Source organism: Amphibalanus amphitrite, unplaced genomic scaffold, assembly GCF_019059575.1.
Source record: "Amphibalanus amphitrite isolate SeventyFive unplaced genomic scaffold, NRLGWU_Aamphi_draft 002183F_arrow, whole genome shotgun sequence".
Taxonomy (NCBI): domain Eukaryota; kingdom Metazoa; phylum Arthropoda; class Thecostraca; order Balanomorpha; family Balanidae; genus Amphibalanus; species Amphibalanus amphitrite.
This window is the reverse complement of record NW_024883676.1, coordinates 20,263-39,229: the sequence shown is the minus strand read 5'-3', so window position 1 is coordinate 39,229 and position 18,967 is coordinate 20,263. Positions and strand designations below refer to the sequence as shown.

Here is an 18,967-nt window from a genome sequence, read left to right as displayed (position 1 = left end):
TCGGCCTATCCTTTGGTCAGGCTCGGCCCCGGCAACTCACCAGGGCCGGGCCCAGTTCATATAGATAGAAAGGCCAGTCGGCAAGTGTCACTTTGCCAAAGTGCCACTTATCAAAGGGACACTGTAAGCCGGAACTGTATTTCCACTGCCGCGGTCGGCACCTACACACCGAACGACGCGCAAACCCGATCCTCCCCTCCGCCTGACCCCCACTGCCCGGCGGCCGCTGCAGATGGCCTTCGCCGCTGCCGGCCGCCGGCACATCCGAACTTTGACCCGCCTGCGCGCGCGCCAACATGAGCGAGCCGGCGAAACAGATCAGCGCTGCCAGTACACAGTACAACACAGTACAGACACTTTGGGAAACGTTGGTGCAGGTGTGTAAGAGTGGCTATATGAATCCATTGTGGGGTCGCCCTTTCCAATAAGTGTCACGTAACAGCAATGGGACCAGGGACTCTATATGAACTGGACCCAGGGTGCTCGCCAAGAAGGCCAATGTCTCCATCCTATGATCCTTCCGGGTCTGAAATGGTCTTGTCAGACCGAAAGGGCATAACCCAACAAAACAAACCAAATTAGTTAGCTGGCTGCGTGGTGTAGTGGTCAACGCACTAACCTCGCGTTCGAATGACACATGGTTCGAATCCCATCGCCGGCTGATGCTTTTGGCGTGTTGTCCCAGTAAACATGCCGACGTCGGCGACTGGGGGGCTCGAATCCCGCCGCCGGTAGATATTTTTGGCGCGTTGTCCCAATAAACATGCCGACGTCGGCCCCGTCGGTCCAACGACAAACGATCTCGTCAACCTCGGCAAACGATCTCGGCCCGACGTCGGCTCGACGTCGGCTGAACTTCGGCTGGACGTCGGAACATGCGGGCATATCCGACGTCCAGCCGATGTCGGGCCGAGGTTGAACCGACTTTGGGCCGACGTCGGGCCGAGCCTCGGCCCGACGTCGGGCCGACGTCGGCATGTTTACTGGGTCACTGACAGGTGGCATCCATGCCTTACGGTTTTCGAAATATCTCGAATTTCGGCTTTGCCCCAACTCCGGCATTGCCCCAACTTCCCCTATTCCGGTTGTTGCGAAATTCAAAAAGCTTTTTGGATTTTTCGACTATTATATCCAAAAAGTATATTTTTTTTATTTTCGGGGATCAAAATCCAAAAATTTTAAAAATCCGAGATAGCAGTTTTGTAGCCCTGTCAATTTTACAGCTTTTATGTCCTTATCATTTTTCTGTATTTGCAAAGCTATAGGCCTGACAGCTCTTCCCGCGAAACCCTTTTTTGGGTCGAAAACGGCAGAACATGACGTCACTCTGACGTCATTTCCGGCCAACCTATCATAGCCTTTGGAAAAATTTTGGTCACAATGTGTAAAATTGATGTCCGGGAGGGTACTGAAAGTTTGGTGACGATCGGCGCAGCGGTTCTGGAGATATATCGAAAAGTCTGGAGGGGGGGGGGGCAAAAAATAGCCCCCCCACCAGGTCGCGGGTTAACATATGTAGGTAGGTGTAGAAACGTATCTTTTTGGGGATGAACATATTCGAAGTTGCGTAATACGTTCAACAATGATTTTTCAACAAAGCTCTCTCTTACCCATATCGTCAAATGTCTGCGTCACACGTACAAGACCTTATTACGATGCGGGACCGACAGATGACAGATCAAATCAAACATTGCCGTGGGAGCTGAGAAGCACGAGGTTGTGAAACTTGCCATCGGCTCATCTAACTCATTTTTCCCCACGAGAGGGTTTTTGACTGGTATCCACCTTTAAAATCGCAAGCTCATTGATAACCTCTGAGTTCAGGTCAAAGGCATCAATGTAGGTGCTTGCTTTTCATTTTTTGTTACTATGTAGTCTCGCTAAAATATGATAGTTTCTATTGCTGATGTCATCTTAGCCCATCATAACAGTTTTCATGTTCTAATCCCTATTATGTTGAGGTGATGTGACCGTAGACGGGGCCGGGGGTGATGCGAAGCTTTCATATTTTTGGACCGCGCAGAGGTGTGCCTTAAGGCTGAAACAGACTCTTTCCGCGTTCAGGAAATCGCATGCGAGAGCCTATTCAAATACATTATAATTCTTCCCGCATCAATCGCATCCGGGAGGTGCGTGCGATTGATGCGAGCATGCTTCCATGTATTTGAATAGGCTCTCGCATGCGATTTCCTGACTGCGGAAAGAGTCTGTTTCAGGCATTAGACGTCCTGAACCTGACCTGAGCTGACCTAGAAATGCGGCTGATATCACTAGATCTGGCTTGAATCATAGGTTAGGTATGCCAGTTGTGCTGTTCGTTTATGCTGCAATTATCCATACCTGTTTTTTGAGAGCATTATATCTTTGACACCATGCGACAAGCACAGCGGGCTTGTCTCCCGCTCTGATACCATGCGACAGTTGGCAGCGGGGTGGCGGCCGCCTGCCGCCCGCTCCGGTGACCTCTGTCCTCCCGGCCCACCACATGGTCACCTGACGGCCGTGACAGGCTGGCCGTCCCCGACCGTCAGCGCGGCCAGGATACACGTGACATTTGCCGGGGTGACCGTCACGTCAGCGCCGCTCACCGGTGACACCGTCCGTCACACCCACGTGACGAGGGAACGAGCCGACCGGCCGTATACTGGCACCTCACTGTTCCCCGCGCGATCGGAGCGGCCGAACATGGCGCGCCCGAGACTGCCCCCATCGCTGCTGCTGCCACTGCTGCTGCTGCAGGCCTCCGACACCTTCGCCGGCATTGTGGACAGTGGTGCGCTGCTGGTGGCGCCGAAGGTGTGGCGGGCTGGATCCGAGGAGAGGGTCTGCGTCACCGTGTTCAACGTTCCCTCCCAGACGAGAACGTTGATAGAATCCGAGCCGAGCGCTGATCGGTCGATCTCTGCGAATTTTGAGCCAGTGACGGGAGACACGCGACGTCGGCTTTCCAACATTCTGAGTCTCCTCCGCAGCGGAGACCGGATAGCCGAGCGAAGGCCGGCGCGGACCACAGTCAGCAGTGCCCCGGCCCCGATCCGCGAGCACCGATCGTCGAGAATATCACGACGCACGGTTGAAGTTTTCGTTGGCTTCGCCAACAGCAAGAATGGCAGAAGTGTGTTCGAGGATAGCAAACATGTACCGGCGGGTAGTGGTGCCACCACCTCCTGTTTTGGCGTGTCAGTACCGGAGACACTTAAGGCAAGCTACATTTACGTCAAGGTCCAAGGTAAGACTGCGGTATGGTCCAAGGTCCGCGTTGAGCCCAATGTACTAGTAACCCTGGTGCAGACGGACAAGGCCAAATACCGACCTGGCCAAACGGTCAAGCTGAGAGTTCTCTCGCTTCGTCAGGACTTCACGGCACTCGACGATACTATCAAGGAGATTTGGATAACGGCGCCCGAGGGCACCCGTCTGGCGCAGTGGCTCGACGTTCGGATGGACGTCGGCCTCGTGCAGAAAGAGTTTCAGCTGACCCAGGAGCCGCCGCTGGGCCGCTGGACGATCCACGTGCGCCGCGGTGACGGTGCCACCACAAAGCAGTCGTTCGATGTAGAGGAGTTCGTGCCTCCCAGATTCGAGTTAGATGTCAACGTGCCCGGAGTCCTTTACCGTGACTCGCGAGTGCTCACTGTCAAGGTCTGCGCCAAGTACACGTTCGGTAAGCCTCTGGTGGCTGCTGATGTTCGCCTGGTTATCACAAGTAAGGAGCCGAATGCATTTCGACAAGGGACCTCAGAAAACGGTCAGAACAAATATTCACAAGAGACTGACGGCCAGGGATGCACATCAATCCACGTATCCATTTCAAGACTACACGGCTCGTCGGGTATTCCTCACCGTATTACGCAGTACATGGTATCGACTAATGTAACTGAAGCAAGTACGGGCATCAGCCAACTATCTGAAGTAGTTGTGCCTGTCAAAAGCACCAAATTGTTTAAAGTTATCAAGGACGAATCACCCAAGTTTATCAAACCAGGTTTGGACTATTATGGGACGGTCCGTTTTGAAAGACAAGATGGCTCCCCAGTGACCAGCGAACAAGTAGAAATCTGTTACACCGTCTATTACTATCGAGAAATGGCAAAGAAGTCTTCAAATAGGCTTCCGCCCATTATGAAAAATGCAAACACTGGCTCTCCCCGCGAGAAATGCAAAGTTTACCGCACAGATAGCTCGGGGAGAGTGATCTACGTCGTGCCAGCGCAGTATGACGAGATTGCCTACATAACATTCAAAGGACGCACCCTGGGAACGGAGCAGCGTTTTTCGCTGCCTCTGGTGCGCGCCTGGTACTCTCCCAGCGAATCGTTTCTGCTTATTGACGCCCGGAGTCTGCTGGGCGGCGTCAAGTGCGGTCAGACAGTCACAGTCGACGTAAGGCGCAGCGCAAACTTCCGTGCCGACGCCATGCGCTATTTGGTGCTGGCGCGCGGCGACATTGTTGGCGACGGGCCGGTGCACTCGAACTCGGTGAGGATTGTGATCAACTCCCGAATGGCACCCTCGTTCCGTCTGCTGGTGTACGCTGTAACCGACCAGGGAGAGGTGGTCGCCGATTCCAAAGTCGTCCGCGTGGCACCTTGTCTTCCAAATAAAGTATCGGTGTCGTGGAGCGCGGCGCAGGTCAGGCCAGGGGACACCGCCTCCCTGACGGTCACTGGGTCGCCCGGCTCGCTCTGCGGAGTGGACGCGGTGGACCGCAGTGCCCAGCTGCTGGGCACCTCCAACACGGTCAGCGTCGGCAAGGTGTTCAGTCAGGTGTCACGACTGATTTTAGGGGAGAAGGCACTGCCGAAGCTGGCGCGCACCTCTTACGAGCATTGTTCGCGGATTCCTACCCGATACATAACCAGCGAGAAGCCATCATGCCCGTCTTCCCGAACGCGTCGTCAAGGATCAAACCAATATTGGGATCACAGGAAGATTTGGTATGAAGAAAAAAGAATTGAAACCTACATGGATGAGCGCGAAGATTCAGTAGCTGCCTTTGACATGGCGGGTCTTTTAGCGGTGACAAGTTTAGATCTACAGACGCGGCCTTGTGTTGAACGTATTTTTACTGTTCGAAAGCACATTAAATGCTATCCAATTTATCCCAGGGAGGGGCATGTGGAGACTTCCAATAAAGTAGGATTTTCCACACTCCCTGTAACCGGAAACGGAAGAGCCGTGGAAGGAGAGCAAGCCTCTTCTTCAGGTGTTACGACTACCGTCATAACAGGGCAAAAGTCAGTCAGAGGACACACGATAGGACAGATAGGCACGGATAGTATAAGTGCCAAAAGAACAGCATCGAGAGCTGCTGGTGGTGAGAGAGGTGTTACTGAAGCTAAAACTTCTACTACTTTTGGGGACGATGATAGGAAAGTGCCACTCCTGAACAGCACCGCAGGAGCAGTTTCTATCAATACGCAAGAAACAAACGTTGAGGTTGAGACCTTTCGAGAGTCTTTCGAGCCGGTTGTTCGTTTTTTCTTCCCCGAAACGTTTATATTCCAGTTATATGCTCTTGGATCATCGGGCCAGATTCGGCTGACTCAGCAGCTTCCTGACTCTATTACCAGGTGGATAGGCTCGGCGGTTTGCTCCCATCGTCAAGTGGGACTAGGACTATCTGGACAATCATCGATTAAAGTATTCAAACCCTTCTTCGCTGAAATAAATGTGCCCTATTCGGTGAAACGCGGAGAGCTACTGCAGCTCAAAGTCTCCGTCTTCAATTTCCTCCATACACAGCTTTCGGTGATTTTGCGACTTGAGGACGTTCCCGGCGTGCAGCTGCAGGGCCAGCGTGAGCGCGCGCTGTGCGTGGGCACCGACCAGCCGTCAGTGAGCACGTTCCCGGTGCTGTTCACCGAGCTGGGCCAGCGCAGTCTGGTGGTGTCCGTCAGAGCCACCGGCGCGGCGTGCGGCAGGCCCAACGACATCGGCGTCCAGAGTGACGCTCTAGTGCGCGACATCCTGGTGAAGCCAGAGGGCTTTCCGCAAGAGGAGGCTCTGACGGAGCGAGTCTGTGCAAAGGAGGGTGGCTCTAATACGCATGTGTTCGAGCTGGGCTTCTCGCCGCGAGTGGTTCCCGGCTCGTCGCGGGCGGTGGTCTCCATCTACGGCGATCCTCTTGGACAGGCGATCACCCAGCTGACCGGACTGGAGAGCCTCGTCAAGGTGCCTCATGGGTGCGGCGAGCAAAACATGGTCTATCTGGTTCCCAACATCCTGGTCCATCAGTACATGAAAGCCAAAGACATGCTCAGTGCTGAACTGAAGAAGAAAACTGTCGACAACATGCTGAGCGGGTACCAGCGGCAGCTGAGGTATCGCCACTCGGACGGCTCGTACTCGGCGTTCGGAGAGAGCCGCTGGCGCCGCACTCAGGGCTCCCTCTGGCTGACCGTGTACGTGATGCGCTGGTTCGCGGTGGCCAGGAAGCTGGTGCCGATCGACGCCGAGGACCTGGCCGCCAGTCGCCGCTGGGTGGAGCAGCACCAGCGCAGCGACGGATGCTTCAACCGCGTCGGCTGGCTGTACGACAAGGCGATGAGCGGCGGCGTGGCCGACGGCGGCCGGCTGGCGCTCACTGCATTCACCGTGCTGGCGCTGCTGGAGGCCGACTCGGGCTCGGCGGCGCTGCGCCGCGCTGTCCGCTGTCTGCGCGACGGCACGCCCAGCGGCCTCTACGCTCAGGTGCTGGTGGCGCACGCCCTGCTGGAGGCCGGTGAGAGGGCGGCGGCCGAGGCGGCCGTGCCAGGCCTGCTGCGTCGAGCCGTGCGCGGCGAGGACTCACTCCACTGGCGTTCGGGACGTTCCAGCCGCTGGAGCGGCAGCAGCGCGCTGGACGTGGAGATCACCGCCTACATGACGCTGACGCTGCTGCGGCTGGGAGGCCACGAGACGGACGTCGCCGCGGCCGTCCGCTGGCTGGATCGGCGCCGCAACGGCCACGGCGGCTGGGTGTCCACGCAGGACACGGTGGTGGCGCTGTCGGCACTGGTGGCTGTCGAGCGGCGCTCCAGCGAGCTGAAGGCGCATAAGGTAGACGTCACCGTCACCTCGGGCAACACGTTCCGACGCCAGTTCCAGGTGACGGCCAGCAACCGGCTGCTGCACCAGCAGGCCGAGCTGCGGCCGCTGCAGCTGCCCACCACCGTGTCCGTCACCGCCGCCGGCTCTGGCTGCATCATGGCGCAGACCGTCCTGAGATACAGTCTGAAGGAGACAAAAGCCAAGCAGGCATTCCAGATTAAGCACGACATACGGCCCGCTCAAACAGGACTCTGTCAGACGTTTATCCTGCAGATATGTGCCTCGTACACCACCGCAGATGCAGCGTCGAACATGGCCATCATCGAGATCGAGATGCTCTCCGGTTTCGTCGCCATTGACTATGTTCTACAAGAGCTGGTGCGGAGCAATGTGATCCGGCGCTGGGAGGTGCGCCAGGCGGTGTTGGCGCTCTACTTTGACCAGCTGGTTAAGAAGACGCTCTGTTTCGATGTGCACGTCCTGCAGGAGGCGGTGGTGCAGCGGCTGAAGCCGGCCACCATCGCCGTCTACGACTACTACACGACCGAGCACCGCCTGGAGACCGAGTACCGGCTGCCCGCCTGCGGCTAGCCGCTCAGCTCAGCCGCCCGAAGGCCGAGTATCTGGTCTGCCGCCACGATAGGCCGCTCAGCCGCCACGGCAGGCCGTCAGACATATGCCGACATAGCACAGCACTCGAATCGAAGTTTTTGAAGTAAAGTCTTGTTTTAGGTGATTCACTGCAATAAATGTTTGAATTATGTTGTATTTTTTTTCAAGTGGTTTAGTGGAACGTTCTAGCACAGTTTTATCTCCGCAACTACAGGCACGAGAGCGCCGAGGCAAGTAGTTTCCAACGAGCATATTTGAGATATGTTGTGGCTAGCGGTCGAGCCAAGCAGCTTCGAGCGTGGTAGGTGAATTAAATGAGCAAAGGAAAATCAACGATAGTTATCTCTTTTAATGGGCGACCACTGACCAGTGAAATGCCCGACATCCTATCGGCCTTAAGTAACTGTTCTGGCGTTTTATGTTTTATTCAGGTAGATACCCTGCCCGGTGCACATACAGGGTGTCTCAAAAGTTCGTTCACAGGTACCAGCCATGCTTTTTTGTCAATAATTCTGAATCAACAATTAATTAACGGTCGAAATTTTGCATGGGCATTCGTAACAACCTTCCTCAAGCAGTCTCATTGTTTTCAAGCGCATTCGACCCTTCATTAGCTCACAAAAAGGGTTCATCTCTGACCATGGGTCAGGCATGAAAATGGAGGTCGCAAAATCGGGTCGGCTGAGAAACTCTCTATTGCAGGAGTAATGGGAATGGTTAAGTCGGAAATGACCCATGGCAAACTGTCGGCGAGGATGAGTACAACATGATGATCATCTAATAAAAACGGTGGCTAAAATTTTTGAAGGACAAAACCATGCGAGACTAACAGCGTTCTGAACGACCCTCGTCCGGCAGCAGACTCGTGCTCCGGAAAGCAGCTTAAAATGAAGTCATAACTATTGAAAACTGACAAGAAGCTCACAGACAGAGGTTACCCAGTTTCACAAATTGCAGCTCATCGTAAAATAAAGACAAAGTATCATTTTAAATTGTTTATTATATCTATAACGCTAAATTTTGGGGGAAAATAACACGAAAATCGTCAATGCCAAGGACAACTGACCCTTCAAAAGTGTCAATTAATGTAAATTTTTATCTTACGAAGTTTCAAGAGGCAGATCTGGAGCGAATAGCTTTCTTTCAGACACAAAATCCCGACAAAACCGCACGATGGACAAGTTTTGGCCGTTTACAAAGCAGAACCTCTCCTGAGGAAAACACTCCGCAACCCAGTGAAGATCTTGTCATGGGGAATGATGAGCGTTTGGGATTTGCAAAATTTGCACAACGTGTCTAAGAAACAGATGGCCGACACATTCTTCTACGATATGCTGCGAAAAATTTGCCCCTGGCACTTCCCATTTGTTCAGGAATGGGGTTGTTTTGAAAAGGAAAATGGTGCTTGGGAGGTCGGCGCCAGTCATTCATGAAGGAGTTAGCGCCAGAGAAGACCTACAAAATACTCACGGATGGTGTCGATGCAAGCTGTCGGCTTTCAGGGAGAAGCGGATGTTGCCGGGGAGCTCGTCAAACCTAAATCCGACGCAGAAACTGCAGGGGATTCCCCTACAAGAGCTTGAAAGCTGGTAACCTTTTATCAGCCTCCGGCAGCTGACGGAGCGACGAAAATCGGTATGGACAAATATTTTTGGAGATACAGCAAATAGTTTGATTTCCAACCTTCCGAATCAGTTGTCAAAGCATGCATATTTGTCTAGTGCTGCACACAGACACCAAAACCTTAGATTTTTGGCCGGTTCTTATATGCTTTATGGGCATGGGAAATGTGTGAACGAACTTTTGAGACACCCTGTATTCCTACCAATAATAGCTCTATGCAAGGATGGTACATACCTACAATAGCGACAATGGTCAATCCATCATTATCATTATATCCATATTATACCGACAATAATATGTAAATGGTTCTACACGATTACGCTGAAGAAAAGATGTCCGGTGCCATGGATGGTTTTGCCGCTGCATATCCATGAGTGAGAAGCACTTATAACATCCGTGGTGCTACAAAACAGGGATGTTGCGCAATCATCAATGCTATCGCACGCGATGAGTGACATGCATAACAGCCATTACATTCGTTATCTGTGTATTTAGTGGTAGACTGGAGCGTTTATACACCACCGTACATGGCCGTCAGACGAGTGCACTCTGCGACCACGAAACACACACACGAGCAGCTGGACAAGTTGGACGTTCAGCTGCCGCACCGGCCTCCGCGCGCTGCGAGGCCGGCTGAACTAGCGTCTGCACAGGAACCAAAACTGGCCGGTGTTCCTCGGAAACGGGATGTCGCTGCTGTTGTCCACCTGCGGGCAGAACACGCCGGTCGACAATGTACAGGAGGGCACGCTGCAAAACGCCTTTGCATTGCAAGAGCTACTCGTAACTCGTAAGTGTTCTCTTCGGCGAACTTAACACTTACGATGGTGCTCATTTTCGATTGCTTTTGTCAACAGGGACATTAGTTAGGCGTTAGTGCGTGTGGGCATCAACTTTATCCGCTTCCACGCATAATAAAAAATGCAATCTCTCATGTTCGGGCAATTTTAAATCTGACATAAATCCCCACCCACAAATCAATAGCAGGCTTGCGCGTACTATGAACTATTTGTAACTCACTCGAAGGTTGACGTCGTCAAATCGGTAGTAGTTCTGTCCGCTGAAGAAGTATGTCTTGCCGTTGCTGTACCTTGTGGCGGCGTCGATGGTGTCGGGCATCCCCGGCCACTCGGAGAGGGGACGAGGAGCGGGCGAGTCCGGCCGCCAGAACTGACCGCCCCGGATCATGTACAGTATATCTAAAAAGTATGTCCCCTGGTTTGGCTCTCCCACAGGAGGCGAATCGGTAACTTGGCTGAATCCCAGTTGCGGCAGCCGGCCGCCAGGGTCGCTGCCGCGCGAGCGGCCTTGACCGCTCGCATGTCATTGGCAGTTTGGTCCCTCCCCATCTATACCGAGGTGGGGAGGGGAGAAGAGGGGAAGAGAGGGGAGGGAGCGGCATCCGCTCGGCACTGGGCGATACCTGGCTGACCCCGCGCTCCCTTGCTGACCTTTGCCCTGCCCTCAGGCGAAGACCGACTTCCTGGCCTGTAGCGGCCCAGCGGAAAACCGAGCTCGCGGGGCGCGACTCCATTGGCCCAATCTTATAAATGGAATGCTGTCGTATTCACCGCATTAGATAATATTAATAGTGATACCAGCAGTGGATGTGGTAAAATACAGTCCAAAACAAACGAAAGCACACGATTCGTGCATAATGTGCCCTCCCATTCAAATAAGCCCGCCCACTTCGATAAATGGTGTAGTTTCTTAGGGCGTAAAAGATGCAAAACACTACCGATTTTTTTTTTAGCTCGGCCACTGGGACCGACAATATACAATTGACTGAAATGCATGAAAACCATTTTGCATTTAGGTAATAGCCGTTTTCTGCACCCAAACTTTAGCCAGTGACGCCCTGTCCATTCTAAAACGTTTATAAGATTGGTCCCAGCACCCGATTTTATATGAGGAAGTCGTTTAAAAAGCAGCTTATTTCTAACGAATTTATTATTATGGCCACTTTTACAGGACGTCTATAGAGCTTTGACTTTTACATCTTCCTCGTTCAGGAGCAACGTTTTAACCCTCACCGGACCTTCAGGTTTTCTGAATACCGAGGGGGCGTTGGGGATTGGAAGTGAGGAAACAACCCCCTTCGCCGAATCGCCCCTAATTGAGCTAGAGCCTCACGAAAGAAACGATCGTGTGCGTCGTTACGAAATGCAGCGATTAGTCTCCAATTTAAGGACCAGGGTCAGCCGATGACTTCGGAGGTCAGGTCAAGTGGCCCAAGGCACAGGTTCGGTTTTTGGTAAATAACTCCGCTAAAAATGATCGCAGATCCGCGATTTTAGCAGCATCGTGTTTGTCTAGCTCAGGCGTGTCGAATGGTATGCTTTTTCTTCGGGTGAGATCAACTTAACACTCGCCCGTAAAGGGGGGGGGGGTCGAACGGACCCCCTCCCTCGGTTTTTTCGCGAATAACTCGCGTAAAAAGCGACCGATCGCGACGAAACTTTCAGTACCCTCGCGTTAATCAATTTTACACCCACCTTGAAATTGTCATGACCCTGACCTTAACCCTCGCCCGCACATGCCATTTTCCCATCCTAGAACGCACATGGGGGGGGTGGTTGCCACCCCCCCCCCCCCCCCGCGCCATTTCGTTCCTGTTGGAGATAGAGCTTAGCGGTAAAGACCAAAAAGATTCTTTGGGAAGAGACGAATCCAATGATACCCAGTTTTACCTTCTCAGGTCAGTCATTGACCTTCCAGGTCAGGTCAAACTAAAAAATATTGCTGTTTTGGGTCACCGTTGGATATCAAGTGCGCTGCTTATCAAATACCGATGACGATGCTGTTTTCTGGTGCCAAGCTAGCTAGAGCCTCTTTGTCACACTACCCAACCAGAATTTTGCTGCTGAGGTCATTTCAGGTCAAGCTAGGTCAAGGTCAATTATATGTGTTTGTATGTCTGTGTGTGTCTGTGTGTATACTGATGTGTGCACCGATTGTTTTTGGGTCCATATTACATGAAATCATGATCTGAGAAGCCTTTACCAAAAATGCAGTCAAAAACTTCACAAAAAGTAAATTCAGCTTGCCTAAAACGCAATTATCTTAGATGACCTAGGTTGACCTTGACCCTGACCTTGACCCCTGTACATCGTCAAACAACATGTTCCATGATAGGTGGGAGGTAAGACTGGCAAAAAAGGCCGAAATCAGGGTGTCAAAAGCTCACAAGGCCCATGGCAAGCGCAAGATGTTGAGAATTGGCCATTTGGGTCATGACATGACCTGAAAAACAAGGTCATATCTCCGAAACCAAAAATCACAGAAACTTGAAATTTTCAGTGGACATCAAGAAAGGATAGAGGAGCAGCTATACGAAAAATCAGCCTTCTAGCTCTAAAAATGTTGAGTGCAGAGCAGAAAGACTACCTGGGGGGGGGGGGGGGTGGCAACCACCCCCCCCCCCCATGTGCGGGCGAGGGTTAATGACCTTTGACCTGTGACCTACTTTTCGAGACCATATTTGGCCGGAATCGCGATTCGGCGTATGTCGGCTCGCATTAGCGGCGCGTTTGCAGTCTTTTCGTGGTTTTAAGCGTTCAAACATGGGATGTGATGTTGCTTTCATGCATTAGGGTGGGTGTCAAGGTCACCGGAAAGTCAGGTCAGGTCATTGACCTTTGATGACCTCGGTTAAAAAGTTAATTAACAATTTTAATTAGGATAGTTTAATTCAAGTGGGTATAATCCGACTTGACAATTTACTAGGAGGGGTTTGCAGCGCTATTAGTTCGGCATGTAACTAGAAATCATTGCTAATTTCGATCCGGATATCGTTATTCAATGCTGGCCTTCGCGTCCTCAGAAAAGTTGTTTATAGTCATGAAGGCTTGCATTGACCCATACTTTCCATTTTTCAGCACCATTATTCGCCGTAGTTGACCAGGTGTTTTCTTCAGCTCTCCCCTGAATCCTTTGGCTTAGACCTGGCGTATCACCCGAGCATCGCAAGACGCACCTACCACACACAAGTTTATGATCCCCACGAACCCACAACAGCGTCCGTTCGCTTGGTGTGTGACCCCTTGACCTTTGGCCGCGACAACTGCCAGCTTGCCGGAGCACCCCTCCCTACACGCGCTGCCCCGCCCGCTCCCGCTCCCTCCCCCCCCCCCCCCCGGGGTCGTGTCACGAAGGTTCGGGCTTACGCTACTACCGGCCGCTGCGCAGCTGTCACCTAGCGCTTGGGAATGTGTGGTCTGGTGCGGATTCAGCCAACTACCGGCTCGCGACACCAGCGCCACGTAGTGGCGACGGTACATTCTTTTTAGACATACTGTACACGCGACCGGGCTGACCCAGCTCGAAGGCAGCCGAAAGGTCGCCGTCGGCCATACCGGGAAACACCTCCGCGATGGGCTTCGGAAAGCCGAACTCGATAGTGTAGTTCTCGGTGAATCTCCATACTCTGTGGCCCTGCAGTAGGAAGGGGTAGATGGAAGCTATAGGTAACTTAAATGACGCATACGAAAACAATTGACATGATTCCTCGCAATCAAGGTGATAAGGTCACATAAGCATTGGAAGGTTGACGGTTGCTATGAAACCGAATCAAACATTTGATTGTCCAGTGTCCACATATGCTGCCCGTCAAGGCACACTTTCGACCCCGTTTTGTATTTAGCCGGGATCTTTTGACACTGTAGTTGCTGTTAGCTGCTGTTTCGACCACCTCACCTTGAACATGTAGATGCGCTCGGTGGCGCTGTGGTAGAGGGCGGCGTCCAGCGGCGCCGGCAGGCCGTCCCAGCCGGCGCTGATGTTGCGCGGGTAGCCGGTGGCCACGCCCGTCTCCGTCAGCCGCCAGTAGCTGTGGCCTCGGAAGACGTACATCGTGTCGCGGTCCATCAGAGCCGCGTCCAGTCGGCCGTCCGCGCACAGCGCCGCGTCACCATGCGCCTTCGTCTCGGCCCGTCTGTCCTCGGTAATGTACGAGTACATGTCCTGTCCAAAGTTGATGCCGAAATTCGACCACGAGAACGTGTAGGGTCGCCGCGGCGCCGCGCGCTGGGTGGGGTAGTAGCCGCCCCTGCGATGCCCTGCGTAGCTCCGGGGCTGGCTGACCGAGCCCCCATACACAGGCTGGTGATAAGTCGGGACCTGCCACCGCCTCTGCACGCCCGCACCGCCGTTCGGCAAAATTTCCGGACCCGGTTTCTTGAGGCGGGGAGGTGGCGAAATGGCGGCGTTTCTTTTCCCGTACAATTTCTGAATGGCGTCGATGTCGTCCTGCGCCAGCAGGTCCCTGGCGGCGGGGTTTTCCGGCCGCTGGTACCAGGGACTCATCATAGAGTTCACCTGGGAGTGCGCCAGGCCCAGGCTGTGACCGAACTCGTGTGTCGCAGCCACGTATAGGTTAGAGCCATGCTTCGAGTTGATGGACCACGACTCGGCGTCGTCAAAGTGCGCGTCGCCGCCGTATATGGGGAAGAAGGCGTGCGCTAGAGTACCGCCCTTGTCGTCGAATGGATCTCCGTCCCCGTGCTCACCGACTGCGAACCTGCGGCGATCGGTACGGCATTACACTGCGAACATGAGATCGGCACGGCATTACACTGCAGTACTGTGGCGATCGGCACGGTATTACACTGCGAACCTGGGGCGATCGGCACGGCATTACACTGCGAACCTGGGGCGATCGGCACGGCATTACACTGCGAACCTACGGCGATCGGCACGGCATTACACTGCGGTACTGTGGCGATCGGCACGGCATTACACTGCGAACCTGGGGCGATCGGCACGACATTACACTGCGAACATGTGATCGGCGCGGCATTACACTGCGAACCTGCGGCGATCGGCACGGCATTACACTGCGAACATGTGATCGGCACGGCATTACACTGCGAACCTGCGGCGATCGGCACGGCATTACACTGCGGTACTGTGGCGAGGCATTACACTGCGAACCTGGGGCGATCGGCACGGCATTACACTGCGAACGCCGAACATGTGATCGGCACGGCATTACACTGCGAACCTGCGGCGATCGGCACTGTATTACACTGCGAACATGTGATCGGCACGGCATTACACTGCGAACATGCGGCGATCGGCATGGCATTACACTGCGAACCTGTGGCGATCGACACGGCATTACACTGCGAACATGTGATCGGCACGGCATTACACTGCGAACCTGTGGTGATCGGGATTTGCAGCGAGCGGGATTTTTATCGAAATTCAAACCTGCGGTGGTTGGGACGGTAGGTATCCGAAAGATGCATAATATCTAAAAATGAAAATGTTTTGATGTTAACATTGTTCAAGCACTGGCGGATTCAACGGGGGGGGGGGAGTATTTGAGGCAAATGCCCCCTTCACAGCGGCCGGAATCGATGCAAATTGTTTTTTTTTTATATAGAACAGAAAGAAAACTAAATAACTATTATTAATAAATACTTTATACAGCATAGCAATGCATAAGAAATCGAGATCCGAAGAGTTTTGAATTTGGAGATTTTTCGGGGGTAGGTATGCGCCCTTCCCGCAGCGCTCGAGACCACCTCTCTGGAACCGCCTATGGTTCCAAGTGATTCGCGGTCGGCTAAAACATCACTGCATTGGTAGGCTTAAAAAGACCGATGCCCAATGCCCATTGAGCAAATGTAGACTGGTACCCAGTAACCCAACTGCCCTGTACCAACTGGCAAATCCAGCGCCTGAACCATGCTGTGCCGCACTGCTTAGTAGATTCTTTTCCCACCGACAGGTAGCTCTGAAATACAGCGCCTGAAGCATGCTGTGCCGCAGTGATCGATAGTTTCTATCGCCATGAACAAGATGACTCTCAAGAGTAGCGCCTGAAGCATGCTGTGCCGCATAGCTGCTTGGTAGTTTCTACTTCTGCCAATAGATGGCTCTCAAGCACAGCGCCTGAAGCATGCTGTGCCGCACTGCTTGGTAGTTGTTGCTTCTGCCAGCAGATGGCTCTCAAATACAGCGCCTGAAGCATGCTGTGCCGCACTGATTGGTAGTTGTTGCTTCTGCCAGCAGATGGCTCTCAAATACAGCGCCTGATGCATGCTGTACCGCACTGCCTGGTAGTTGTTGCTTCTGCTAACAGATGGCTCTCAAATACAGCACCTGAGGCATGCTGTGCCGCATTGCTTGACTTCGGCGCGACTCATGGGGCTGGAGTGAGCATAACAGAAGTATTCGGTAACTCGGTATGCTTATTGTTTATGTTCAAGGGTTGTTGCGCGCTGACAACTGGATTGTATTTTGTATGATAAACGGGCTTGTATGATTGCCCCTTGGGTCTGTTGTAAGGGCCTAAGCGAGTTGGCTATCAGCTATGATATACCTAACCAACTCTTAAAATTCTCGTCAAACAGCACGACATATGCTGCCGTAGGAGCGATGCTCGGCAGAATGTTAAGGCACATAATAACATATTTGATGAGATACGACAGGCCAAAACAGTTGAGACGTACTTGACCTCAATATGCGTTCCCTTTTGTGTTTTGGGGACCTTCCTGAAGTTGATGTTGGCCTCTCGGGCCCAGGTGTTGAGCGCGTCCTCGAGCAGGTCGTCGGTGGCGCCCTGGGAGTTCACCGACGTGGGGCCGTTCTCTATGGAGTAGTTGAGAGTGGGTGCGGTCCATCGCGAGCCTGCGACAGGGACCGAAACGATCCAGTCATCGACTTGTGACACTAACGAGACACTAGTTATGTTAATGATTAGGCACCATCAACATTTAACTTTTGACGATATTTACGATCAACGTTTGAAATAATTAAATTGCTTGTCGATAATAATAGCTAAATCATTTACCTGTAGCCAATTTTACGATATGTGATTTAACTAAGCAAATGCTGCTTTTCAATTTGACATTTTCTAATTACTTGTTACTTGAATGAAAGTTGGTGACGTTCTTCCGCCGAAGCATGCATTGCATACAACCCACCGTGCAGGGCCCATCGCTTGCGACGGCCTGTTTTTCTGACGGCCCTGCCCACGTTGTCCTTGACTCCACAGCGGGGCTCTGTCAGCTTGGCCTGAGTGGCGTTGTCCAGTTCGCCTGTGGAAAAATGCGAAACGAACTCAAAGACAAACAAACGCACGCTGAAAGATGAAGCAGCATTTCTTTCGATCACAATTCACTTGCCATGTGTGTCATTGGGTCAAGGAAACAAGCGAAATATATGTAGATTGTAGAACCATGTCATTGCTTGCATACAAATACGATACAAGTATATGTCCTTATCGCAATTATATATACCAGCCGGGATGAACTTACCTGTCTCCTTTAAACCAGCAAACTTTTGAAATTTTCTGATATCGTCCGAGAGGATTTTCAGGGCTCCCGATTTGTCTGCCTCTCGCAGTTTGGTGTGATTGGTGTGACCAAACCGGATAAAGTAGCCCTGAATATACGTCTGTATTAGGGAACAATACACACAACATGGTAGATAACATCGAGAGGGCGTTGGGTCGCTGAACTAGCAAGAAGCCAACAAGGCTATGGACGCTTAGCAGCAGAGTATCAGGTAACGAAACGGTACAACAGACTATAAAGTAAGTCAGGAAGACTTTAGCCATTAGTTTTGTGTGCTCCCAGATGGTAACCGCATGCTGAAAGCTTTATGCCACAAATTGAGAAGTCATTGACTTAGCTTATCTGAATCCTGAAAAGACAAAAGACAAACGGAAGGGTAACTTCTGGATGTTTTTTAAAATCAAATTGAATCTCAAGACGCATTATTCAACACCAATTCTGTATTGGCGTACTCTTGAGGTCGGTTATAAAATATATGAAAAATGAAAATGTATTTTTGTTTGTGCTTCTCTTTTTTCTCACATGAAAAAGAACGTTATGGACAAGAGAGCCACGACAAAATAAATAAACGTAGTTGGACAAAACATTTTATGGGCTCATGCATAACAGGTAACATAAATCATGTGGTCTGTGGCTCTTTGGCGTGACTCACCACAGCTTGGGCGACCTGAGCCGGCGTAGCGTTCTCTAGCGGAGCTGCCGCGCCGCTCCCGATCAGCACCAGTCCCAGCGCCAGCGCCAGCACCGGCCGTGACGTCATCACCGTCCGGTCAGCCTGCCGCGTACGGCACGAGGTGCGAGTTCTGCTCTCAGTGCCTGTCTTATAATTAAGCAATAACAAGGTGGGAACCAGTATCTAACTGCGCATGTGTTAATATGATTTGAATGGCTAGCCAATACTCAATTGAAATATTATATTTAAGAGTTATCTTTTTATTTATATTTTATTTATTTATATTTTATATTTAAGAGTTATATTTAAAACTTATCTTCAATCATAAGAGATTCAAGGGTGACTTTAGGGTGAACAGACTTTATATATCCAATACCCTACATATTTCATTACCATTGGACTGAACGGACAGACTGCGAGAGCCACTGACCGTGCTGAAGCTCTGGAGGTCGACTGCGGTCCATCCCATGGCCGGTGGTGGGGACAGTAGAGGCTCGCCAGCGCCGCGAACCACTCTATATAGCCCTGAAAGGCTGACAGTCGGCGCGAGCACAGGAATGCACCGGAAGGTGGGCCAAAGGCCACCCCGCCCGCTGCGCTCTGTCGCTTTGTCAGGTCTCTCTGCCTCTCTCTCTCTCTCTCTCTCTCTCTCTCTCTCTCTCTCTCTCTCTCTCTCTCTCTCTCTCTCTCTCTCTCTCTCTCTCTCTCTCTCTCTCTCTCTCTC

At 52.2% G+C, this 18,967-nt stretch overlaps 2 protein-coding genes across 3 annotated transcripts; one reads left to right on the top strand and one right to left on the bottom strand.

Annotated features, from left to right (window-relative positions):
* Window positions 1–2,660: 2,660 nt before the first annotated feature.
* Window positions 2,661–7,795, top strand: LOC122376525 (alpha-2-macroglobulin-like). The gene has a single exon (XM_043356418.1). The coding sequence runs from the start codon at window positions 2,686–2,688 to the stop codon at window positions 7,621–7,623; it is 4,938 nt and encodes a 1,645-aa protein (XP_043212353.1). The 5' UTR covers window positions 2,661–2,685; the 3' UTR covers window positions 7,624–7,795.
* A 1,961-nt stretch (window positions 7,796–9,756) lies between these two features.
* Window positions 9,757–18,735, bottom strand: LOC122376526 (matrix metalloproteinase-2-like). Of its 2 annotated transcripts, none has more exons than XM_043356419.1 (9): window positions 18,674–18,735; window positions 18,223–18,345; window positions 17,532–17,658; window positions 17,199–17,312; window positions 16,725–16,902; window positions 13,963–14,785; window positions 13,563–13,701; window positions 10,288–10,466; window positions 9,757–9,974 (listed from the first exon to the last, which is right to left on the bottom strand). In XM_043356419.1, the coding sequence occupies exons 1-9, from the start codon at window positions 18,710–18,712 to the stop codon at window positions 9,906–9,908; spliced, it is 1,791 nt and encodes a 596-aa protein (XP_043212354.1). In that variant the 5' UTR covers window positions 18,713–18,735; the 3' UTR covers window positions 9,757–9,905. The 2 variants fall into 2 exon arrangements, with proteins under 2 accessions (XP_043212354.1, XP_043212355.1); XM_043356420.1 differs by having other exon boundaries at window positions 13,623–13,701.
* Between the last annotated feature and the right edge of the window lie 232 nt (window positions 18,736–18,967).

Excerpts from the sequence above, each read along its gene's own strand:
- LOC122376525 (XM_043356418.1), top strand. The coding sequence starts at position 2,686 with ATGGCGCGCCCGAGACTGCCCCCATCGCTGCTGCTGCCACTGCTGCTG.
- LOC122376526 (XM_043356419.1), bottom strand. The coding sequence starts at position 18,712 with ATGGGATGGACCGCAGTCGACCTCCAGAGCTTCAGCACG. Across the intron at positions 17,313-17,531 it reads TGCTGGTTTAAAGGAGACAG|GCGAACTGGACAACGCCACT; the intron begins GTAAGTTCATCC and ends ATTTTTCCACAG. Across the intron at positions 16,903-17,198 it reads CAAGCGATGGGCCCTGCACG|GCTCGCGATGGACCGCACCC; the intron begins GTGGGTTGTATG and ends TCCCTGTCGCAG.